This window comes from Anomaloglossus baeobatrachus, chromosome 7 (assembly GCF_048569485.1).
Source record: "Anomaloglossus baeobatrachus isolate aAnoBae1 chromosome 7, aAnoBae1.hap1, whole genome shotgun sequence".
NCBI classification, from domain to species: domain Eukaryota; kingdom Metazoa; phylum Chordata; class Amphibia; order Anura; family Aromobatidae; genus Anomaloglossus; species Anomaloglossus baeobatrachus.
In genome coordinates this window covers 6,996,329-7,021,737 of record NC_134359.1, presented here as the reverse complement: position 1 = coordinate 7,021,737, position 25,409 = coordinate 6,996,329, and the positions used below count along the sequence as shown (strand labels likewise).

At 52.7% G+C, this 25,409-nt stretch overlaps 2 protein-coding genes across 9 annotated transcripts in view; one reads left to right on the top strand and one right to left on the bottom strand.

Moving 5' to 3' along the window:
- The window catches only part of KALRN (kalirin RhoGEF kinase), a 346,094-nt gene that overhangs the window by 144,172 nt on the left and 176,513 nt on the right, over nucleotides 1–25,409 (top strand). The window contains exon 1 of one of the 8 annotated variants that reach the window (XM_075316998.1): nucleotides 20,824–21,125. The exons of 6 other annotated variants lie outside the window; for them this stretch is intronic. In XM_075316998.1, coding sequence (XP_075173113.1) covers nucleotides 21,059–21,125 — 67 coding nt within the window. In that variant the 5' untranslated portion in view covers nucleotides 20,824–21,058. Of the gene's footprint in view, nucleotides 1–20,823; nucleotides 21,126–21,372; nucleotides 21,458–25,409 lie in introns of those variants that run through there. One more of the 8 variants, XM_075316999.1, reaches the window with a different exon arrangement.
- CCDC14 (coiled-coil domain containing 14) overlaps nucleotides 1–25,409 on the bottom strand; it is a 323,631-nt gene that overhangs the window by 274,290 nt on the left and 23,932 nt on the right. The gene's annotated exons all lie outside the window — the stretch shown is intronic.

Below are 25,409 nucleotides of genomic sequence, written 5' to 3'. Positions count from 1 at the left end.
CCGTTTTTGCTGCAGAAATTTCTTGAGAAATTCTTGTAACCTTTCTGCAGACATTCCCCAGCAAAACCTATGGCAAAAAAAATTAGCTGCGCACACTGCGTTTTTTTCTTAAGAAAATTCTTTCAGTAGATTTTCTTAAGAAAAAGAATGAGCAGTCGCTTCTTTTCTGCAGCTAACTGCGTTATTTCCCATAGATAATTGGCAGAATAACGCAGGGAGCAACCAGCGGTAAAAACGCACCAAAAACGCACTGAAAACGCACCGAAAACGCAGGTGCACTAATCCTTCACTCTTAAGAAATTTCTTAAGAAAAATCATTTTTCTAGTGTGAACATAGTAGTGATGAAGTGTCCTGTGCTATGGTGGTCGGGGGTGGCAGGAGGGGGTCGTGCCTGAGCTGGAGGGGCAGGAGGGGGTCGTGCCTGTGCTGTGGTGGTCGGGGTGGGGGGGGGGGGGGAGCAGGAGGGGGTCGTGCCTATGCTGTGGTGGTCGGGGGGGGGGGGGATCTGGAGGGGGTTGTGCCTGTGCTGGAGGGGCAGGGGGGGTAGTTTTGGGTCCGTATGATCCCGGGGTCCGTATCTGCACATTTAGTGATGAAGTGTCCTGTGATGTTGGGGGTCAGTATCTCTGGATGTGGTAATGAAGCTGGAGATGTGGGGGAGGGGGTCGGTCTCTGGAGATGTTGGGGGTCAGTATCTGCCCCCTCTTGTGCGATACTCGCTCTTCTCTTGGTATTTAGTGCAGGGATCTCATTGTTGCAGCCGCTCTTTTATGAATGGAGGGGGGAGGGGGGAGGGGAGCCGAAACTTTCCTTCCATTTACAAAATGTCAAGTGCAAGACCAGAGGGCAACGCTCTAATGTGCCAGCCTAATACTGAGGCCTAATGTGCCAGCCTAATACTGAGGCCTAATGTGCCAGCCTAATACTGAGGTCTAATGTGCCAGCCTAATACTGAGGTCTAATGTGCCATCCTAATACTGAGGTCTAATGTGCCAGCCTAATACTGAGGTCTAATGTGCCAGCCTAATACTGAGGCCTAATGTGCCAGCCTAATACTGAGGCCTGATGTGCCAGCCTAATACTGAGGTCTAATGTGCCAGCCTAAAACTGAGGTCTAATGTGCCAGCCTAATACTGAGGCCTAATGTGCCAGCCTAATACTGAGGTCTAATGTGCCAGCCTAATACTGAGGTCTAATGTGCCAGCCTAATACTGAGGTCTAATGTGCCAGCCTAATACTGAGGTCTAATGTGCCAGCCTAATACTGAGGTCTAATGTGCCAGCCTAATACTGAGGCCTAATGTGCCAGCCTAATACTGAGGCCTAATGTGCCAGCCTAATACTGAGGCCTAATGTGCCAGCCTAATACTGAGGTCTAATGTGCCAGCCTAATACTGAGGCCTAATGTGCCAGCCTAATACTGAGGCCTAATGTGCCAGCCTAATACTGAGGTCTAATGTGCCAGCCTAATACTGAGGCCTAATGTGCCAGCCTAATACTGAGGTCTAATGTGCCAGCCTAATACTGAGGCCTAATGTGCCAGCCTAATACTGAGGCCTAATGTGCCAGCCTAATACTGAGGCCTAATGTGCCAGCCTAATACTGAGGCCTAATGTGCCAGCCTAATACTGAGGCCTAATGTGCCAGCCTAATACTGAGGCCTAATGTGCCAGCCTAATACTGAGGTCTAATGTGCCAGCCTAATACTGAGGCCTAATGTGCCAGCCTAATACTGAGGCCTAATGTGCCAGCCTAATACTGAGGCCTAATGTGCCAGGCTAATACTGAGGTCTAATGTGCCAGCCTAATACTGAGGTCTAATGTGCCAGCCTAATACTGAGGTCTAATGTGCCAGCCTAATACTGAGGTCTAATGTGCCAGCCTAATACTGAGGCCTAATGTGCCAGCCTAATACTGAGGCCTAATGTGCCAGCCTAATACTGAGGTCTAATGTGCCAGCCTAATACTGAGGCCTAATGTGCCAGCCTAATACTGAGGTCTAATGTGCCAGCCTAATACTGAGGCCTAATGTGCCAGCCTAATACTGAGGTCTAATGTGCCAGCCTAATACTGAGGTCTAATGTGCCAGCCTAATACTGAGGTCTAATGTGCCAGCCTAATACTGAGGTCTAATGTGCCAGGCTAATACTGAGGCCTAATGTGCCAGCCTAATACTGAGGTCTAATGTGCCAGCCTAATACTGAGGCCTAATGTGCCATCCTAATACTGAGGCCTAATGTGCCAGCCTAATACTGAGGCCTAATGTGCCAGCCTAATACTGAGGTCTAATGTGCCAGCCTAATACTGAGGTCTAATGTGCCAGCCTAATACTGAGGTCTAATGTGCCAGCCTAATACTGAGGTCTAATGTGCCAGCCTAATACTGAGGTCTAATGTGCCAGCCTAATACTGAGGTCTAATGTGCCAGCCTAATACTGAGGTCTAATGTGCCAGCCTAATACTGAGGTCTAATGTGCCAGCCTAATACTGAGGTCTAATGTGCCAGCCTAATACTGAGGCCTAATGTGCCAGCCTAATACTGAGGTCTAATGTGCCAGCCTAATACTGAGGCCTAATGTGCCATCCTAATACTGAGGCCTAATGTGCCAGCCTAATACTGAGGTCTAATGTGCCAGCCTAATACTGAGGTCTAATGTGCCATCCTAATACTGAGGCCTAATGTGCCAGCCTAATACTGAGGCCTAATGTGCCAGCCTAATACTGAGGTCTAATGTGCCAGCCTAATACTGAGGTCTAATGTGCCAGCCTAATACTGAGGTCTAATGTGCCAGCCTAATACTGAGGTCTAATGTGCCAGCCTAATACTGAGGTCTAATGTGCCAGCCTAATACTGAGGCCTAATGTGCCAGCCTAATACTGAGGTCTAATGTGCCAGCCTAATACTGAGGCCTAATGTGCCAGCCTAATACTGAGGCCTAATGTGCCAGCCTAATACTGAGGTCTAATGTGCCAGCCTAATACTGAGGTCTAATGTGCCAGCCTAATACTGAGGCCTAATGTGCCAGCCTAATACTGAGGTCTAATGTGCCAGCCTAATACTGAGGTCTAATGTGCCAGCCTAATACTGAGGTCTAATGTGCCAGCCTAATACTGAGGTCTAATGTGCCAGCCTAATACTGAGGTCTAATGTGCCAGCCTAATACTGAGGCCTAATGTGCCAGCCTAATACTGAGGCCTAATGTGCCAGCCTAATACTGAGGCCTAATGTGCCAGCCTAATACTGAGGTCTAATGTGCCAGCCTAATACTGAGGTCTAATGTGCCAGCCTAATACTGAGGTCTAATGTGCCAGCCTAATACTGAGGTCTAATGTGCCAGCCTAATACTGAGGTCTAATGTGCCAGCCTAATACTGAGGTCTAATGTGCCAGCCTGCCATAAGTGCAAATAGATTACCATCTCCATAACGCCTTCCCGTATCTGCCCGCTACCTTGTCTCCGTATCTGCCCGTTGCCGTCTCCCCCGTATCTGCTGTTTCCTTCCCTGTTTTTCCCTTGTCTCTGGGGCGTGGTCTCTGGGGGGGCACGGTCTCTGGGGGGGCACGGTCTCTGGGGGGGCACGGTCTCTGGGGGGGCACGGTCTCTGGGGGGGCACGGTCTCTGGGGGGGCACGGTCTCTGGGGGGGCACGGTCTCTGGGGGGGCACGGTCTCTGGGGGGGCACGGTCTCTGGGGGGGCACGGTCTCTGGGGGGGCACGGTCTCTGAGGGCACGGTCTCTGGGGGCTTGGTCTCTGGGGGGCTTGGTCTCTGGGGGGCTTGGTCTCTGGAGGGCTTGGTCTCTGGGGGGCACGGTCTCTGGGGGGCACGGTCTCTGGGGGGCACGGTCTCTGGGGGGCACGGTCTCTGGGGGCACGGTCTCTGGGGCCACGGTCTCTGGGGGCACGGTCTCTGGGGTCTTGGTCTCTGGGGGTGTGGTCTCTGGGGGGCACGGTCTCTGGGGGGCACGGTCTCTGGGGGGCACGGTCTCTGGGGGGCACGGTCTCTGGGGGCACGGTCTCTGGGGGGCTTGGTCTCTAGGGGGCTTGGTCTCTGGGGGCGCGGTCTCTGGGGGCGCGGTCTCTGGGGGTGTGGTCTCTGGGGGTGTGGTCTCTGGGGGCCACGGTCTCTGGGGTCTTGGTCTCTGGGGTCTTGGTCTCTGGGGGGCACGGTCTCTGGGGGGCACGGTCTCTGGGGGGCACGGTCTCTGGGGGGCTTGGTCTCTGGGGGGCTTGGTCTCTGGGGGGCGCGGTCTCTGGGGGCGCGGTCTCTGGGGGTGTGGTCTCTGGGGGGCACGGTCTCTGGGGGCGCGGTCTCTTGTGGATGTAGCTGATGGGTAAGGCTACTTTCACACATCCGGCTTGAGCCCTGCGGCTCAATCCGGCTGTGCAAGCTATGCAACGGATGCGGTGAAAACACCGCATCCTTTGCATAAGTTTTTCCCATGCGGCCCGCCCGGTTTTTGCCGCTTGCGCAGTGGCAAAAACCGCATACGGCGGCCGGATGCGGTATTTGCCGCATCGCGCCGCATCCGGCCGCCATAGGCATGCATTGAGAGATGCGCCGCATCGGCCGAATGCGGCGCGATGCGTTTTTTTTTTTTGCCGCACGAAAAAACGTGCCAGGCAACGTTCCATCCGGCCGCCGCATCGGCTAAATCTGCCGCATGCGGCAAAAACCGGATGGAACGCAAGGCCATGCGGCACAATGCGGCACTAATTAAAGTCTATGCAGGAAAATCGCAACCGGCAGCAAAAAAAAACGGTTGCGATTTTCCTGCAAAGTGCCGGATTGTGCCGCAGAAGAAAAACCGGAGGTGTGAAAGTACCCGAGAAGCGGCTTGGTCCTGGTCCCGCTCCCAGCAGGGGCCCCGTCTGCAGAGCATTCCTCCTCGGCTCCCTGGACTGCAGAGCGTCTCGTCAGGTTTGAATCATTGGCGTTTCCTTCGCCTTCTCCGTCACTTGCACTCGGCCTCTGATCGTTTTCACAGCTGAGACGAGAATTTGGTGACAAATTTGATAGAAAGTTTGTGCAGTAACCGGAAGGCGCCTGACGGAGAAGTGACCGAGGGTCTGATCTGTGCCAACGTCCTCCGCAGACTGATATTATACCCGCCGTGCCCGCACTGAGAGCCGGCACTATGGTACTCCGCTCACCATGAGGGGTGCCAATAGCGGTGGCAGCAGAGTCCGATCTCATGGACCTGTGCCCATGCCGTATCCTTCATCTCCACCTGTTTATATCCCTTCACCGGCGCCCGGGCACTTCTCTGAGCAGACTTGTGAGTTTATCGCAGGTTGGCAGCGCTTACACTGCTCTCCCCTCACCATGATTTGGGCACCACTGGTTTGGCTCCTTCACAGGTTGGCATCAGTCGCAACATGCCCAGGAATGTATCCTCCTCCCATTGTCAGTTATACAATATCCGCCGTCTACAGCAATACACAAAACTATCAGAGTAGATGCTGATATAACAGCACTGATATCAGCCCCTCTTATAACGCTCCAGTGCTGATATAACCCCAGACATTACATATGTGACTGATATCAGCCCCTCTTATAACGCTCCAGTGCTGATATAACCCCAGACATTACATATGTGACTGATATCAGCCCCTCTTATAACGCTCCAGTGCTGATATAACCTCCAGACATTACATATGTGACTGATATCAGCCCCTCTTATAACGCTCCAGTGCTGATATAACCCCAGACATTACATATGTGACTGATATCAGCCCCTCTTATAACGCTCCAGTGCTGATATAACCCCAGACATTACATATGTGACTGATATCAGCCCCTCTTATAACGCTCCAGCGCTGATATAACCCCAGACATTACATATGTGACTGATATCAGCCCCTCTTATAACGCTCCAGTGCTGATATAATCAGAGACATTACATATGTGACTGATATCAGCTCCTCTTATAATGCTCCAGTGCTGATATAACCCTAGACATTACATATGTGACTGATATCAGCCCCTCTTATAATGCTCCAGTGCTTATATAACCTCCAGACATTACATATGTGACTGATATCAGCCCCTCTTATAATGCTCCAGTGCTGATATAACCTCCAGACATTACATATGTGACTGATATCAGCCCCTCTTATAATGCTCCAGTGCTGATATAACCCCAGACATTACATATGTGACTGATATCAGCCCCTCTTATAATGCTCCAGTGCTGATATAACCCCAGACATTACATATGTGACTGATATCAGCCCCTCTTATAATGCTCCAGTGCTGATATAACCCCAGACATTACATATGTGACTGATATCAGCCCCTCTTATAACGCTCCAGTGCTGATATAACCCTAGACATTACATATGTGACTGATATCAGCCCCTCTTATAATGCTCCAGTGCTGATATAACCTCCAGACATTACATATGTGACTGATATCAGCCCCTCTTATAATGCTCCAGTGCTGATATAACCTCCAGACATTACATATGTGACTGATATCAGCCCCTCTTATAATGCTCCAGTGCTGATATAACCCCAGACATTACATATGTGACTGATATCAGCCCCTCTTATAATGCTCCAGTGCTGATATAACCCCAGACATTACATATGTGACTGATATCAGCCCCTCTTATAATGCTCCAGTGCTGATATAACCCCAGACATTACATATGTGACTGATATCAGCCCCTCTTATAATGCTCCAGTGCTGATATAACCCCAGACATTACATATGTGACTGATATCAGCCCCTCTTATAATGCTCCAGTGCTGATATAACCTCCAGACATTACATATGTGACTGATATCAGCCCCTCTTATAACACTCCAGTGCTGATATAACCTCCAGACATTACATATGTGACTGATATCAGCCCCTCTTATAATGCTCCAGTGCTGATATAACCTCCAGACATTACATATGTGACTGATATCAGCCCCTCTTATAACGCTCCAGTGCTGATATAACCTCCAGACATTACATATGTGACTGATATCAGCCCCTCTTATAATGCTCCAGTGCTGATATAACCTCCAGACATTACATATGTGACTGATATCAGCCCCTATTATAATGCTCCAGTGCTGATATAACCCCAGACATTACATATGTGACTGATATCAGCCCCTCTTATAATGCTCCAGTGCTGATATAACCTCCAGACATTACATATGTGACTGATATCAGCCCCTCTTATAACGCTCCAGTGCTGATATAACCTCCAGACATTACATATGTGACTGATATCAGCCCCTCTTATAACGCTCCAGTGCTGATATAACCCCAGACATTACATATGTGACTGATATCAGCCCCTCTTATAATGCTCCAGTGCTGATATAACCCCAGACATTACATATGTGACTGATATCAGCCCCTCTTATAATGCTCCAGTGCTGATATAACCTCCAGACATTACATATGTGACTGATATCAGCCCCTCTTATAACGCTCCAGTGCTGATATAACCTCCAGACATTACATATGTGACTGATATCAGCTCCTCTTATAATGCTCCAGTGCTGATATAACCTCCAGACATTACATATGTGACTGATATCAGCCCCTCTTATAATGCTCCAGTGCTGATATAACCTCCAGACATTACATATGTGACTGATATCAGCCCCTCTTATAATGCTCCAGTGCTGATATAACCCCAGACATTACATATGTGACTGATATCAGCCCCTCTTATAACGCTCCAGTGCTGATATAACCCCCAGACATTACATATGTGACTGATATCAGCCCCTCTTATAACGCTCCAGTGCTGATATAACCCAGACATTACATATGTGACTGATATCAGCCCCTCTTATAATGCTCCAGTGCTGATATAACCTCCAGACATTACATGTGACTGATATCAGCCCCTCTTATAACGCTCCAGTGCTGATATAACCCCAGACATTACATATGTGACTGATATCAGCCCCTCTTATAATGCTCCAGTGCTGATATAACCCCAGACATTACATATGTGACTGATATCAGCCCCTCTTATAACGCTCCAGCACTGATATAACCCCAGACATTACATATGTGACTGATATCAGCCCCTCTTATAATGCTCCAGTGCTGATATAACCCCAGACATTACATATGTGACTGATATCAGCCCCTCTTATAACGCTCCAGTGCTGATATAACCCCCAGACATTACATATGTGACTGATATCAGCCCCTCTTATAATGCTCCAGTGCTGATATAACCCCCAGACATTACATATGTGACTGATATCAGCCCCTCTTATAATGATCCAGTGCTGATATAACCTCCAGACATTACATATGTGACTAATATCAGCCCCTCTTATAATGCTCCAGTGCTGATATAACCCCAGACATTACATATGTGACTGATATCAGCCCCTCTTATAATGCTCCAGTGCTGATATAACCCCAGACATTACATATGTGACTGATATCAGCCGCTCTTATAATGCTCCAGTGCTGATATAACCCCAGACATTACATATGTGACTGATATCAGCCCCTCTTATAATGCTCCAGTGCTGATATAACCCCAGACATTACATATGTGACTGATATCAGCCCCTCTTATAATGCTCCAGTGCTGATATATCCTCCAGACATTACATATGTGACTGATATCAGCCCCTCTTATAACGCTCCAGTGCTGATATAACCCCAGACATTACATATGTGACTGATATCAGCCCCTCTTATAACGCTCCAGTGCTGATAAGTTTTAAAACATTGCAACCATAAAAATGCAGTTACATATGAGGAGCTTTGTACCCTGCGCTCTATCCTCATTGCGGAGCATTGTACCCTGCGTTCTATCCTCATTGCGGAGCATTGTACCCTGCGCTCTATCCTCATTGCGGAGCTTTGTACCCTGCGCTCTATCCTCATTGCGGAGCTTTGTACCCTGCGCTCTATCCTCATTGCGGAGCTTTGTACCCTGCGCTCTATCCTCACTGCGGATCTTTGTACCCTGCGCTCTATCCTCACTGCAGAGCTTTGTACCCTGAGCTCTATCCTCATTGCGGAGCTTTGTACCCTGCGTTCTAACCTCATTGCGGAGCTTTGTGCCCAGCGCTCTATCGTCACTGCGGAGCCTTGTACCCTGAGCTCTATCCTCATTGCGGAGCTTTGTACCCAGTGCTCTATCCTCATTGTGGAGCTTTGTACCCTGCGCTCTATCCTCACTGCGGAGCTTTGTACCCTGCGTTCTATCCTCATTGCGGAGCATTGTACCCTGCGCTCTATCCTCATTGCGGAGCTTTGTACCCTGCGCTCTATCCTCTTTGCGGAGCTTTGTACCCTGCGTTCTATCCTCATTGCGGAGCATTGTACCCTGCGCTCTATCCTCACTGCAGAGCTTTGTACCCTGAGCTCTATCCTCACTGCGGATCTTTGTACCCTGTGCTCTATCCTCATTGCGGAGCTTTGTACCCTGCGTTCTAACCTCATTGCGGAGCTTTGTGCCCAGCGCTCTATCCTCATTGCGGAGCTTTGTAGCCCGCGCTCTATCGTCACTGCGGAGCCTTGTACCCTGAGCTCTATCCTCATTGCGGAGCTTTGTACCCAGTGCTCTATCCTCATTGCGGAGCTTTGTAGCCCGCGCTCTATCCTCACTGCAGAGCTTTGTACCCTGCGCTCTAGCCTCATTGCGGAGCTTTGTACCCTGCGCTCTATCCTCATTGCGGAGCTTTGTACCCTGCGCTCTATCCTCACTGCGGAGCTTTGTACCCAGCGCTCAATCCTCATTGCGGAGCTTTGTACCCTGCGTTCAATCCTCATTGCGGAGCTTTGTACCCAGCGCTCTATCCTCACTGCGGAGCTTTGTACCCAGCGCTCTATCCTCATTGCGGAGCTTTGTACCCAGCGCTCTATCCTCATTGCGGAGCATTGTACCCTGCGCTCTATCCTCATTGCGGAGCTTTGTACCCTGAGCTCTATCCTCACTGCGGATCTTTGTACCCTGTGCTCTATCCTCATTGCGGAGCTTTGTACCCTGCGTTCTAACCTCATTGCGGAGCTTTGTGCCCAGCGCTCTATCCTCATTATTGCGGAGCTTTGTACTCTGCTCTCTATCCTCATTGCGGAGCTTTGTACCCTGCGCTCTATCCTCATTGCGGAGCATTGTACCCTGCGCTCTATCCTCATTGCGGAGCATTGTACCCTGCGCTCTATCCTCACTGCAGAGCTTTGTACCCTGAGCTCTATCCTCACTGCGGATCTTTGTACCCTGTGCTCTATCCTCATTGCGGAGCTTTGTACCCTGCGTTCTAACCTCATTGCGGAGCTTTGTGCCCAGCGCTCTATCCTCATTGCGGAGCTTTGTAGCCCGCGCTCTATCCTCACTGCAGAGCTTTGTACCCTGCGCTCTAGCCTCATTGCGGAGCTTTGTACCCTGCGCTCTATCCTCATTATTGCGAAGCTTTGTACTCTGCTCTCTATCCTCACTGCGGAGCTTTGTACCTAGCGCTCAATCCTCATTGCGGAGCTTTGTACCCTGCGCTCTATCCTCACTGCGGAGCTTTGTACCCTGCGCTCTATCCTCACTGCGGATTTTTGTACCTAGCGCTCAATCCTCATTGCGGAGCTTTGTACCCAGCGCTCTATCCTCATTGCGGAGCTTTGTACCCTGCGCTCTATCCTCATTGCGGAGCTTTGTACCCTTCCCTCTATCCTCATTGCGGAGCTTTGTACCCTGCGCTTTATCCTCACTGCGGAGCTTTGTGCCCAGCGCTCTATTCTCACTGCGGAGCTTTGTACCCTGAGCTCTATCCTCACTGCGGAGCTTTGTACCCTGAGCTCTATCCTCATTGCGGAGCTTTGTACTCTGCGCTTTATCCTCACTGCGGAGTTTTGTACCCTGCGCTCTAGCCTCATTGCGGAGCTTTGTACCCAGCGCTCTATCCTCATTGCGGAGCTTTGTACCCTGCGCTCTATCCTCATTGCGGATTTTTGTACCTAGCGCTCAATCCTCATTGCGGAGCTTTGTACCCAGCGCTCTATCCTCACTGCGGAGCTTTGTGCCCAGCGCTCTATCCTCATTGCGGAGCTTTGTACCCAGCGCTCTATTCTCATTGCGGAGCTTTGTACCCTGCGCTCTATCCTCATTGCGGAGCTTTGTACCCTGCACTCTATCCTCATTGCGGAGCTTTGTACTCTGCGCTCTATCCTCATTGCGGAGCTTTGTACCCTGCGCTCTATCCTCATTGCGGAGCTTTGTGCCCAGCGCTCTATCCTCATTGCGGAGCTTTGTACCCAGCGCTCTATTCTCATTGCGGAGCTTTGTACCCTGCGCTCTATCCTCATTGCGGAGCTTTGTACCCTGCGCTCTATCCTCATTGCGGAGCTTTGTACCCTGCGCTCTATCCTCATTGCGGAGCTTTGTACCCTGCGCTCTATCCTCATTGCGGAGCTTTGTACCCTGTGCTCTATCCTCATTGCGGAGCTTTGTACCCTGTGCTCTATCCTCACTGCGGAGCTTTGTACCCAGTGCTCTATCCTCACTGCGGAGCTTTGTACCCTGCGCTCTATCCTCATTGCGGAGCTTTGTACCCTGTGCTCTATCCTCATTGCGGGGCTTTGTGCCCAGCGCTCTTTCCTCATTGCGGAGGTTTGTGCCCAGCGCTCTTTCCTCATTGCGGAGGTTTGTGCCCAGCGCTCTATCCTCATTGTGGAGCTTTGTACCCTGCGCTCTATCCTCATTGCGGAGCTTTGTACCCTGCGCTCTATCCTCATTGCGGAGCTTTGTACCCTGCGCTCTATCCTCATTGCGGAGCTTTGTACCCAGCGCTCTATCCTCACTGCGGAGCTTTGTACCCAGCGCTCTATCCTCATTGCGGACCTTTGTACCCAGCGCTCTATCCTCATTGCGGAGCTTTGTACCCTGCGCTCTATCCTCATTGCGGAGCTTTGTACCCTGCGCTCTATCCTCATTGCGGAGCTTTGTGCCCAGTGCTCTATCCTCATTGCGGAGCTTTGTACCCTGCGCTCTATCCTCATTGCGGAGCTTTGTACCCAGTGCTCTATCCTCACTGCGGAGCTTTGTACCCTGCGCTCTATCCTCATTGCGGAGCTTTGTACCCTGTGCTCTATCCTCATTGCGGGGCTTTGTGCCCAGCGCTCTTTCCTCATTGCGGAGGTTTGTGCCCAGCGCTCTTTCCTCATTGCGGAGCTTTGTACCCAGTGCTCTATCCTCACTGCGGAGCTTTCTACCCTGTGCTCTATCCTCATTGCGGAGCTTTGTACCCTGCGCTCTATCCTCACTGCGGAGCTTTGTACCCTGCGCTCTATCCTCATTGCGGAGCTTTGTTCTCTGCGCTCTATCCTCATTGCGGAGCTTTGTACCCAGCGCTCTATCCTCACTGCGGAGCTTTGTACCCAGCGCTCTATCCTCATTGCGGAGCTTTGTACTCTTCGCTCTATCCTCACTGCGGAGCTTTGTACCCAGTGCTCTATCCTCATTGCGGAGCTTTGTACCCTGCGCTCTATCCTCACTGCGGAGCTTTGTACCCTGCTTTCTGTCCTCATTGCGGAGCTTTGTACCCTGCGCTCTATCCTCATTGCGGAGCTTTGTACTCGGCGCTCTATCCTCATTGCGGAGCTTTGTACTCGGCGCTCTATCCTCATTGCGGAGCTTTGTACTCGGCGCTCTATCCTCATTGCGGAGCTTTGTGGCCAGCGCTCTATCCTCATTGCAGAGCTTTGTACCCAGCTTTCTATCCTCATTGCGGAGCTTTGTACCCTGCGCTCTATCCTCATTGCGGAGCTTTGTGGCCAGCGCTCTATCCTCATTGCGGAGCTTTGTACCCTGCGCTCTATCCTCATTGCAGAGCTTTGTACCCAGCGCTCTATCCTCATTGCGGAGCTTTGTACCCAGCGCTCTATCCTCATTGCGGAGCTTTGTACCCTGCGCTCTATCCTCATTGCGGAGCTTTGTACTCGGCGCTCTATCCTCATTGCGGAGCTTTGTACTCGGCGCTCTATCCTCATTGCGGAGCTTTGTACCCTGCGCTCTATCCTCATTGCGGAGCTTTGTACCCTTCACTCTATCCTCATTGCGGAGCTTTGTACTCTGCGCTCTATCCTCATTGCGGAGCTTTGTACCCTGCGCTCTATCCTCATTGCGGAGCTTTGTGCCCCAGGCTCTATCCTCATTGCGGAGCTTTGTACCCAGCGCTCTATTCTCATTGCGGAGCTTTGTACCCTGCGCTCTATCCTCATTGCGGAGCTTTGTACCCTGCGCTCTATCCTCATTGCGGAGCTTTGTACCCTGCGCTCTATCCTCATTGCGGAGCTTTGTACCCTGCGCTCTATCCTCATTGCGGAGCTTTATACCCTGCGTTCTATCCTCATTATTGCGGAGCTTTATACCCTGCGCCCTATCCTCATTGCGGAGCTTTATACCCTGCGTTCTATCCTCATTATTGCGGAGTTTTGTACCCTGCGCTCTATCCTCATTGCGGAGCTTTGTACTCTTCGCTCTATCCTCACTGCGGAGCTTTGTACCCAGCGCTCTATTCTCATTGCGGAGCTTTGTACCCTGCGCTCTATCCTCACTGCGGAGCTTTGTACCCAGCGCTATATCCTCATTGCGGAGCTTTGTACCCAGCGCTATATCCTCATTGCGGAGCTTTGTACCCTGCGCTCTATCCTCATTGCGGAGCTTTGTGCCCAGTGCTCTATCCTCATTGCGGAGCTTTGTACCCTGCGCTCTATCCTCATTGCGGAGCTTTGTACCCAGTGCTCTATCCTCACTGCGGAGCTTTGTACCCTGCGCTCTATCCTCATTGCGGAGCTTTGTACCCTGTGCTCTATCCTCATTGCGGGGCTTTGTACCCAGCGCTCTATCCTCACTGCGGAGCTTTGTACCCAGCGCTCTATCCTCATTGCGGAGCTTTGTACTCTTCGCTCTATCCTCACTGCGGAGCTTTGTACCCAGTGCTCTATCCTCATTGCGGAGCTTTGTACCCTGCGCTCTATCCTCACTGCGGAGCTTTGTACCCTGCTTTCTGTCCTCATTGCGGAGCTTTGTACCCTGCGCTCTATCCTCATTGCGGAGCTTTGTACCCTGCGCTCTATCCTCATTGCGGAGGTTTGTGCCCAGCGCTCTATCCTCATTGTGGAGCTTTGTACCCTGCGCTCTATCCTCATTGCGGAGCTTTGTACCCAGTGCTCTATCCTCACTGCGGAGCTTTGTACCCTGCGCTCTATCCTCATTGCGGAGCTTTGTACCCTGTGCTCTATCCTCATTGCGGGGCTTTGTACCCAGCGCTCTATCCTCACTGCGGAGCTTTGTACCCAGTGCTCTATCCTCACTGCGGAGCTTTGTACCCTGCGCTCTATCCTCATTGCGGAGCTTTGTACCCTGTGCTCTATCCTCATTGCGGGGCTTTGTGCCCAGCGCTCTTTCCTCATTGCGGAGGTTTGTGCCCAGCGCTCTTTCCTCATTGCGGAGGTTTGTGCCCAGCGCTCTATCCTCATTGTGGAGCTTTGTACCCTGCGCTCTATCCTCATTGCGGAGCTTTGTACCCTGCGCTCTATCCTCATTGCGGAGCTTTGTACCCTGCGCTCTATCCTCATTGCGGAGCTTTGTACCCAGCGCTCTATCCTCACTGCGGAGCTTTGTACCCAGCGCTCTATCCTCACTGCGGAGCTTTGTACCCAGCGCTCTATCCTCATTGCGGACCTTTGTACCCAGCGCTCTATCCTCATTGCGGAGCTTTGTACCCTGCGCTCTATCCTCATTGCGGAGCTTTGTACCCTGCGCTCTATCCTCATTGCGGAGCTTTGTGCCCAGTGCTCTATCCTCATTGCGGAGCTTTGTACCCTGCGCTCTATCCTCATTGCGGAGCTTTGTACCCAGTGCTCTATCCTCACTGCGGAGCTTTGTACCCTGCGCTCTATCCTCATTGCGGAGCTTTGTACCCTGTGCTCTATCCTCATTGCGGGGCTTTGTGCCCAGCGCTCTTTCCTCATTGCGGAGGTTTGTGCCCAGCGCTCTTTCCTCATTGCGGAGCTTTGTACCCAGTGCTCTATCCTCACTGCGGAGCTTTCTACCCTGCGCTCTATCCTCATTGCGGAGCTTTGTACCCTGCGCTCTATCCTCACTGCGGAGCTTTGTTCTCTGCGCTCTATCCTCATTGCGGAGCTTTGTACTCTGCGCTCTATCCTCATTGCGGAGCTTTGTACTCGGCGCTCTATCCTCATTGCGGAGCTTTGTACTCGGCGCTCTATCCTCATTGCGGAGCTTTGTACTCGGCGCTCTATCCTCATTGCGGAGCTTTGTGGCCAGCGCTCTATCCTCATTGCAGAGCTTTGTACCCAGCTTTCTATCCTCATTGCGGAGCTTTGTACCCTGCGCTCTATCCTCATTGCGGAGCTTTGTGGCCAGCGCTCTATCCTCATTGCGGAGCTTTGTACCCTGCGCTCTATCCTCATTGCAGAGCTTTGTACCCAGCGCTCTATCCTCATTGCGGAGCTTTGTACCCAGCGCTCTATCCTCATTGCGGAGCTTTGTACCCTGCGCTCTATCCTCATTGCGGAGCTTTGTACTCGGCGCTCTATCCTCATTGCGGAGCTTTGTACTCGGCGCTCTATCCTCATTGCGGAGCTTTGTACTCGGCGCTCTATCCTCATTGCGGAGCTTTGTGGCCAGCGCTCTATCCTCATTGCAGAGCTTTGTACCCAGCTTTCTATCCTCATTGCGGAGCTTTGTACCCTGCGCTCTATCCTCATTGCGGAGCTTTGTGGCCAGCGCTCTATCCTCATTGCGGAGCTTTGTACCCTGCGCTCTATCCTCATTGCGGGGCTTTGTGCCCAGCGCTCTTTCCTCATTGCGGAGGTTTGTGCCCAGCGCTCTTTCCTCATTGCGGAGGTTTGTGCCCAGCGCTCTTTCCTCATTGCGGAGCTTTGTACCCAGCGCTCTATCCTCACTGCGGAGCTTTGTACCCAGCGCTCTATCCTCATTGCGGACCTTTGTACCCAGCGCTCTATCCTCATTGCGGAGCTTTGTACCCTGCGCTCTATCCTCATTGCGGAGCTTTGTACCCTGCGCTCTATCCTCATTGCGGAGCTTTGTACCCAGCGCTCTATCCCCACTGCGGAGCTTTGTACCCAGCGCTCTATCCTCACTGCGGACCTTTGTACCCAGCGCTCTATCCTCATTGCGGAGCTTTGTACCCTGCGCTCTATCCTCATTGCGGAGCTTTGTACCCAGTGCTCTATCCTCAATGCGGAGCTTTGTGCCCAGTGCTCTATCCTCATTGCGGAGCTTTGTACCCTGCGCTCTATCCTCATTGCGGAGCTTTGTACCCAGTGCTCTATCCTCACTGCGGAGCTTTGTACCCTGCGCTCTATCCTCATTGCGGAGCTTTGTACCCTGTGCTCTATCCTCATTGCGGGGCTTTGTGCCCAGCGCTCTTTCCTCATTGCGGAGGTTTGTGCCCAGCACTCTTTCCTCATTGCGGAGGTTTGTGCCCAGCGCTCTATCCTCATTGTGGAGCTTTGTACCCTGCGCTCTATCCTCATTGCGGAGCTTTGTACCCTGCGCTCTATCCTCATTGCGGAGCTTTGTACTCTGTGCTCTATCCTCATTGCGGAGCTTTGTACCCTGCGCTCTATCCTCACTGCGGAGCTTTGTACCCTGCGCTCTATCCTCATTGCGGAGCTTTGTACTCTGCGCTCTATCCTCATTGCGGAGCTTTGTACTCTGCGCTCTATCCTCATTGCGGAGCTTTGTACTCGGCGCTCTATCCTCATTGCGGAGCTTTGTACTCGGCGCTCTATCCTCATTGCGGAGCTTTGTACTCGGCGCTCTATCCTCATTGCGGAGCTTTGTGGCCAGCGCTCTATCCTCATTGCAGAGCTTTGTACCCAGCTTTCTATCCTCATTGCGGAGCTTTGTACCCTGCGCTCTATCCTCATTGCGGAGCTTTGTGCCCAGCGCTCTTTCCTCATTGCGGAGGTTTGTGCCCAGCGCTCTATCCTCATTGTGGAGCTTTGTACCCTGCGCTCTATCCTCATTGCGGAGCTTTGTACCCTGCGCTCTATCCTCATTGCGGAGCTTTGTACTCTGTGCTCTATCCTCATTGCGGAGCTTTGTACCCTGCGCTCTATCCTCACTGCGGAGCTTTGTACCCTGCGCTCTATCCTCATTGCGGAGCTTTGTACTCTGCGCTCTATCCTCATTGCGGAGCTTTGTACTCTGCGCTCTATCCTCATTGCGGAGCTTTGTACTCGGCGCTCTATCCTCATTGCGGAGCTTTGTACTCGGCGCTCTATCCTCATTGCGGAGCTTTGTACTCGGCGCTCTATCCTCATTGCGGAGCTTTGTGGCCAGCGCTCTATCCTCATTGCAGAGCTTTGTACCCAGCTTTCTATCCTCATTGCGGAGCTTTGTACCCTGCGCTCTATCCTCATTGCGGAGCTTTGTGGCCAGCGCTCTATCCTCATTGCGGAGCTTTGTACCCTGCGCTCTATCCTCATTGCAGAGCTTTGTACCCAGCGCTCTATCCTCATTGCGGAGCTTTGTACCCAGCGCTCTATCCTCATTGCGAAGCTTTGTACCCTGCGCTCTATCCTCATTGCGGAGCTTTGTACTCTGTGCTCCATCCTCATTGCGGAGCTTTGTACCCTGCGCTCTATTCTCACTGCGGAGCTTTGTACCCTGCGCTCTATCCTCATTGCGGAGCTTTGTACTCTGCGCTCTATCCTCATTGCGGAGCTTTGTACTCTGCGCTCTATCCTCATTGCGGAGCTTTGTACTCGGCGCTCTATCCTCATTGCGGAGCTTTGTACTCGGCGCTCTATCCTCATTGCGGAGCTTTGTGGCCAGCGCTCTATCCTCATTGCAGAGCTTTGTACCCAGCTTTCTATCCTCATTGCGGAGCTTTGTACCCTGCGCTCTATCCTCATTGCGGAGCTTTGTGGCCAGCGCTCTATCCTCATTGCGGAGCTTTGTACCCTGCGCTCTATCCTCATTGCAGAGCTTTGTACCCAGCGCTCTATCCTCATTGCGGAGCTTTGTACCCAGCGCTCTATCCTCATTGCAGAGCTTTGTACCCAGCGCTCTATCCTCATTGTTGCAGAGCTTTGTACCCTGCGCTCTATCCTCATTGCGGAGCTTTGTACCCAGCGCTCTATCCTCATTGCAGAGCTTTGTACCCAGCGCTCTATCCTCATTATTGCAGAGCTTTGTACCCTGCGCTCTATCCTCATTATTGCAGAGCTTTGTACCCTGCCCTCACAGCACATAAGGAGGGGTCACTGTAAAGCGCTCGGATCTGGTCACATGATAATGTATAGCTGGCGCTGGCTGTAGCTATAGGGGGATTGTGATCTGTGTTTTCGGTGCAGCGCTCTGCGGTGTCGGGGGATGTACAGCGCCTTGTGCCGATGTTGTGCTGCGCGGTCTCATACGTGTTACACCTGTAAAACCTGCGCAGCTAAAAAACTCCCGACCGTGCTGTGTAAACTCTGCCGTATGCTGGCGACCCCTGTCTCCTGGGAATTACCCCAACCCCCCAATAATGTGACTGGCATAGTGATGCCAAAGCACAACACGGTGACGGCGGAGCGGCCGGACCGGTTCATCCACATTCCGCTCCTCCGTGAAGGTGGCGGTGCTGCTGCCGAGTCTCCCGTCATCGGCGGATGCTTTCCAGAGACTCACCAGGAAGCTATGTGGGTGCGGGAGGGGCCTGTATGGCTGCTCATCCTGTTCCTCCTGGTTCACGAGTCCTACATCCGCAGTGACGACTGACACAGCAGAGGTCATGTCCTGTAATCAGCGGATCCAGTAGGGATCCATTGGCACAAAATTTTTGCAAACAAAAATTTTTTGTCCATTTTCAATTGATTGATTTTTGCCAGACTCGTTTTTTAACATTTGAGTTTATGGAGAACGAATCCTGTAAGAAAAAGACCGGATCCGTTCCCAATGCAAGAAAAACGGTTAAAGTCTCTGCAGACGTTTCCCCCACAGATCGCTGCAGATCATTACTGGACGGGGGGACGCTCTGGGCCGGACCCTGGATGGGGGGAGCTCTGGGCCGGACCCTGGATGGGGGGAGCTCTGGGCCGGACCCTGGATGGGGGGAGCTCTGGGCCGGACCCTGGATGGGGGGAGCTCTGGGCCGGACCCTGGATGGGGGGAGCTCTGGGCCGGACCCTGGATGGGGGGAGTGCTCTGGGCCGGACCCTGGATGGGGGGAGTGATCTGGGCCGGACCCTGGATGGGGGGAGCTCTGGGCCGGACCCTGGACGGGGGGAGTGCTCTGGGCCGGACCCTGGATGGGGGGAGTGATCTGGGCCGGACCCTGGATGGGGGGAGCTCTGGGCCGGACCCTGGACGGGGGGAGTGCTCTGGGCCGGACCCTGGATGGGGGGAGTGCTCTGGGCCGGACCCTGGACGGGGGGAGTGCTCTGGGCCGGACCCTGGATGGGGGGAGCTCTGGGCCGGACCCTGGACGGGGGGAGTGCTCTGGGCCGGACCCTGGACGGGGGGAGTGCTCTGGGCCGGACCCTGGACGGGGGGAGTGCTCTGGGCCGGACCCTGGATGGGGGGAGCTCTGGGCCGGACCCTGGACGGGGGGAGTGCTCTGGGCCGGACCCTGGACGGGGAGAGTGCTCTGGGCCGGACCCTGGACGGGGAGAGTGCTCTGGGCCGGACCCTGGACGGGGAGAGTGCTCTGGGCCGGACCCTGGACGGGGAGAGTGCTCTGGGCCGGACCCTGGACGGGGAGAGTGCTCTGGGCCGGACCCTGGACGGGGAGAGTGCTCTGGGCCGGACCCTGGACGGGGGGAGTGCTCTGGGCCGGACCCTGGACGGGGGGAGTGCTCTGGGCCGGACCCTGGATGGGGGGAGCTCTGGGCCGGACCCTGGATGGGGGGGGAGCTCTGGGCCGGACCCTGGATGGGGGGGGAGCTCTGGGCCGGACCCTGGATGGGGGGGGAGCTCTGGGCCGGACCCTGGACGGGGGGAGTGCTCTGGGCCGGACCCTGGATGGGGGGAGCTCTGGGCCGGACCCTGGATGGGGGGAGTGCTCTGGGCCGGACCCTGGACGGGGAGAGTGCTCTGGGCCGGACCCTGGACGGGGAGAGTGCTCTGGGCCGGACCCTGGACGGGGAGAGTGCTCTGGGCCGGACCCTGGACGGGGAGAGTGCTCTGGGCCGGACCCTGGACGGGGAGAGTGCTCTGGGCCGGACCCTGGACGGGGGGAGTGCTCTGGGCCGGACCCTGGATGGGGGGAGCTCTGGGCCGGACCCTGGATGGGGGGGGAGCTCTGGGCCGGACCCTGGATGGGGGGGGAGCTCTGGGCCGGACCCTGGATGGGGGGGGAGCTCTGGGCCGGACCCTGGATGGGGGGGGAGCTCTGGGCCGGACCCTGGACGGGGGGAGTGCTCTGGGCCGGACCCTGGATGGGGGGAGCTCTGGGCCGGACCCTGGATGGGGGGGAGCTCTGGGCCGGACCCTGGACGGGGGGAGTGCTCTGGGCCGGACCCTGGATGGGGGGGAGCTCTGGGCCGGACCCTGGATGGGGGGAGTGCTCTGGGCCGGACCCTGGACGGGGGGAGTGCTCTGGGCCGGACCCTGGATGGGGGGAGCTCTGGGCCGGACCCTGGATGGGGGGAGCTCTGGGCCGGACCCTGGATGGGGGGAGCTCTGGGCCGGACCCTGGATGGGGGGAGCTCTGGGCCGGACCCTGGATGGGGGGAGCTCTGGGCCGGACCCTGGATGGGGGGGGAGCTCTGGGCCGGACCCTGGACGGGGGGAGTGCTCTGGGCCGGACCCTGGACGGCCGGGTGTTGTAGGAGACGGGTCCGGCCTCCATGGTGCAGCGTCGGTCGCGGGATGCTAATTAGACTTTAGTGATGATCCGCGGCCGCTGAGCGCTGGTGTGATTGCTGCGTTTATAGGATTACATTTCCTTCTCGCTGCCAGAATATCAGGTTTTACAGCGATCCCAGTAAAAGACGCGATTATCGTTTATTCCCCGGCCGCTGTTCAACGAGACTAGAATTTACAACCATCTGTCAGGAGTCGTCCTCGTAAATCAGCCGCGTAATATCTGCAGGAATGACAGAAGATGGGAGACGCAGGGAGGCGGCCGCTCGGAACCGCAGGGCTGCCCCTGGAGGCGCAGAGGGGGACGTGTGAGTATATTTGGGGGCTAGGATGGATTTTGTTCTCTGTGTGTCACATGTTGGGATCCCTCACGGTGCGGCGAGTTGCTGGTAACTGTTACTTCTTGCAGTGTTGGTCGTGTGATCCCAGTGATCTCCGTTCCACCAGTTGTAATATTGTGTGTGGATCTGTGGAGCCGTCAGTCAGTGCAGGTAGCGCCCAGTCATAATCCCACTTATTAATAGTGAGGAAGACTCCACCCGCCAGTACCTGAGCCGAGGAGTCAGCGCCGAGCAATCATTGTGCCGGGACAGAGGGGAGAGCATGGCGGCGGCACGGGGCTGGGTGCTGCACATCACAGGTCAGTGCATGATCACAGGGGGCAACACTGCACCATTACACTGCAGCAGTACAGGACGTCACCGCAAATTACACTGCGCCAGTACAGGACATCACCGCACATTACACTGCACCAGTACAGGACATCGCAGCACATTACACTGTACCAGTGCAAGACATTACACTGCACCAGTACAGGACATTACACTGCACCAGTACAGGACATTACACTGCACCAGTACAGGACATTACACTGCACCAGTACAGGACATTACACTGCACCAGTACAGGACATTACACTGCACCAGTACAGGACATTACACTGCACCAGTACAAGACATTACTCTGCACCAGTACAGGACATTACTCTGCACCATTACAGGACATTACACTGCACCAGTACAGGACATTACACTGCACCAGTACAGGACATTACACTGCACCAGTACAGGACATTACACTGCACCAGTACAGGACATTACACTGCACCAGTACAGGACATTACACTGCACCAGTACAAGACATTACTCTGCACCAGTACAGGACATTACACTGCACCATTACAGGACATTACACTGCACCAGTACAGGACATTACACTGCACCAGTACAAGATATTACACTGCACCAGTACAGGACATTACTCTGCACCATTACAGGACATTACACTGCACCAGTACAGGACATTACACTGCACCAGTACAAGATATTACACTGCACCAGTACAGGACATTACACTGCACCAGTACAGGATATTACACTGCACCAGTACAGGACATTACACTGCACCAGTAGTGGACCTCGCAGCACATTACACCTGGCAGGAGGCAGGGGATGATTTTACAGCAGATTTCTGGAGGCTCGGGCTGAGAAATGACAGTTAAGTGTAACGTGATAACTGCGGAGCTGCACTCGGGCAGAGGAATAACCTGTATAATGGGGAAACTCTCGCTGAAAAACGTTTTCCTCTCTCCAGTCACGAGAGCGGCCGCACTTCTATACTGTGTCCTGTACTGAGCCCCTGCGTATAAGGACAGAGCTGAACCAGATCGGGGGCCCAGAAGAGCGGCCAGGGATATTCTGGGAATGGGGACTGCAGAAGACGGGTTATTGGGGGTTAATCATTTACAAAAACAACAGCGGAGGTGCGATCATATTGTAATGTCAAATTATATGCGGGGACAGTACAGAGATCTGTATAGTGATCACTACACCTAAGGGAAGCAAGGAGGCGTCCACTACATATAGAGGAAAGAAGGCTTAATCATAATCGCACACACAGATTCTTTACTATGAGAGCAGCGAGACTGTGGATTCTTTACTGTAAGAGCAGCGAGACTGTGGATTCTTTACTGTAAGAGCAGCGAGACTGTGGATTCTTTCCTGTAAGAGCAGCGAGACTGTGGATTCTTTCCTGTAAGAGCAGCGAGACTGTGGATTCTTTCCTGTAAGAGCAGCGAGACTGTGGATTCTTTCCTGTAAGAGCAGCGAGACTGTGGATTCTTTCCTGTAAGAGCAGCGAGACTGTGGATTCTTTCCTGTAAGAGCAGCGAGACTGTGGATTCTTTCCTGTAAGAGCAGCGAGACTGTGGATTCTTTCCTGTAAGAGCAGCGAGACTGTGGATTCTTTCCTGTAAGAGCAGCGAGACTGTGGATTCTTTCCTGTAAGAGCAGCGAGACTGTGGATTCTTTCCTGTAAGAGCAGCGAGACTGTGGATTCTTTCCTGTAAGAGCAGCGAGACTGTGGATTCTTTACTGTAAGAGCAGCGAGACTGTGGATTCTTTCCTGTAAGAGCAGCGAGACTGTGGATTCTTTCCTGTAAGAGCAGCGAGACTGTGGATTCTTTCCTGTAAGAGCAGCGAGACTGTGGATTCTTTCCTGTAAGAGCAGCGAGACTGTGGATTCTTTCCTGTAAGAGCAGCGAGACTGTGGATTCTTTCCTGTAAGAGCAGCGAGACTGTGGATTCTTTACTGTAAGAGCAGCGAGACTGTGGATTCTTTACTGTAAGAGCAGCGAGACTGTGGATTCTTTACTGTAAGAGCAGCGAGACTGTGGATTCTTTACTGTAAGAGCAGCGAGACTGTGGATTCTTTACCGTAAGAGCAATTACCTTAATTCTTTAGTATACGAGCAGCGAGACTATAGATTCTTTACTGTAAGAGCAATGACCTTAATTTCATAGCATTCCAGCAGCGAGACTGTGGATTCTTTACTGTAAGAGCAATTACCTTAATTCTTTAGTATACGAGCAGCGAAACTATAGATTTTTACTGTAAGAGCAGTGACCTTAATTTCATAGCATTCCAGCAGGGAGACTGTGGATTCTTTACCGTAAGAGCAATTACCTTAATTCTTTAGTATACGAGCAGCGAAACTATAGATTCTTTACTGTAAGAGCAGTGACCTTAATTTCATAGCATTCCAGCAGGGAGACTGTGGATTCTTTACTGTAAGAGCAGTGAGATTATGGACCTCTCTGCACATGATGTGATTGATTCACTACATGGAGGCCTGGACTCTTTTCTTGATAATAGGATAGGTTATGGGCAGTAGATTCGGGGAGGAGATGAGGAGTCAGGCTGATTGTGGAGGCTGGAAGGATTTTCACCTATTATGTGGCAAATAACCTTCCTGTGGATGAACTTGCTCGGCTCAAGGATGAATTTGATGGATCTTTCTACCTTCAACCTAAAAAAGCGATGAAACTGTGATGTTCCACTCCAGAATATACCAGTCCATTATATGACGGTATAATATATTACACTACATATCGCACTATATAACCACGCCCGCTGAATAGATGGTAATATCTTTCCAGATTACTCCGGTCTACCCTGGTCTATCGCCTGATAACGAGACCTCAGCTGTTTACCAATTTTCAGTTACTGTTGTTATTGAACGATATGAACCACCGAGGAGTCTAAAATTGTAATATTTTTCAATCTGCTGGCTAACTGCATGTAACCAGCTGCCATTCTTCCAGCCTGTAACTGCATGTAACCAGCTGCCGTTCTTCCAGCCTGTAACTGCATGTAACCAGCTGCCGTTCTTCCAGCCTGTAACTGTATGTAACCACTGTGTGTGTTACGGTCTGCTGAGCTGCTGTATCTCATCCGCTTGTGTGCTGAGCCATGTATCTCATCCTCTTCTGTGTATCTCATCCTCTTCTGTGTATCTCATCCTCTTCTGTGTATCTCATCCTCTCCTGTGTATCTCATCCTCCCCTGTGTATCTCATCCTCCCCTGTGTGCTTTGCATCTCATCTTCTCCTGTGTATCTCATCTTCTCCTGTGTATCTCATCCTCTCCTGTGCATCTCATCCTCTCCTGTGCATCTCATCCTCTCCTGTGTGCCGTGTATCTCATCCTCCCCTGTGTATCTCATCCTCCCCTGTGTATCTCATCCTCCCCTGTGTATCTCATCCTCTCCTGTGTGCTGTGCATCTCATCCTCTCCTGTGTATCTCATCTTCTCCTGTGTATCTCATCTTCTCCTTTGTATCTCATCTTCTCCTTTGTATCTCATCTTCTCCTGTGCATCTCATCTTCTCCTGTGCATCTCATCTTCTCCTGTGCATCTCATCTTCTCCTGTGCATCTCATCCTCTCCTGTGCATCTCATCTTCTCCTGTGCATCTCATCCTCTCCTGTGCATCTCATCCTCTCCTGTGCATCTCATCCTCTCCTGTGCATCTCATCCTCTCCTGTGCATCTCATCCTCTCCTGTGCATCTCATCCTCTCCTGTGCATCTCATTTTCTCCTGTGCATCTCATTTTCTCCTGTGCATCTCATCCTCTCCTGTGCATCTCATCTTCTCCTGTGCATCTCATCTTCTCCTGTGTATCTCATCTTCTCCTTTGCATCTCATCCTCTCCTGTGCATCTCATCTTCTCCTGTGCATCTCATCCTCTCCTGTGCATCTCATCCTCTCCTGTGCATCTCATCCTCTCCTGTGCATCTCATCCTCCCCTGTGT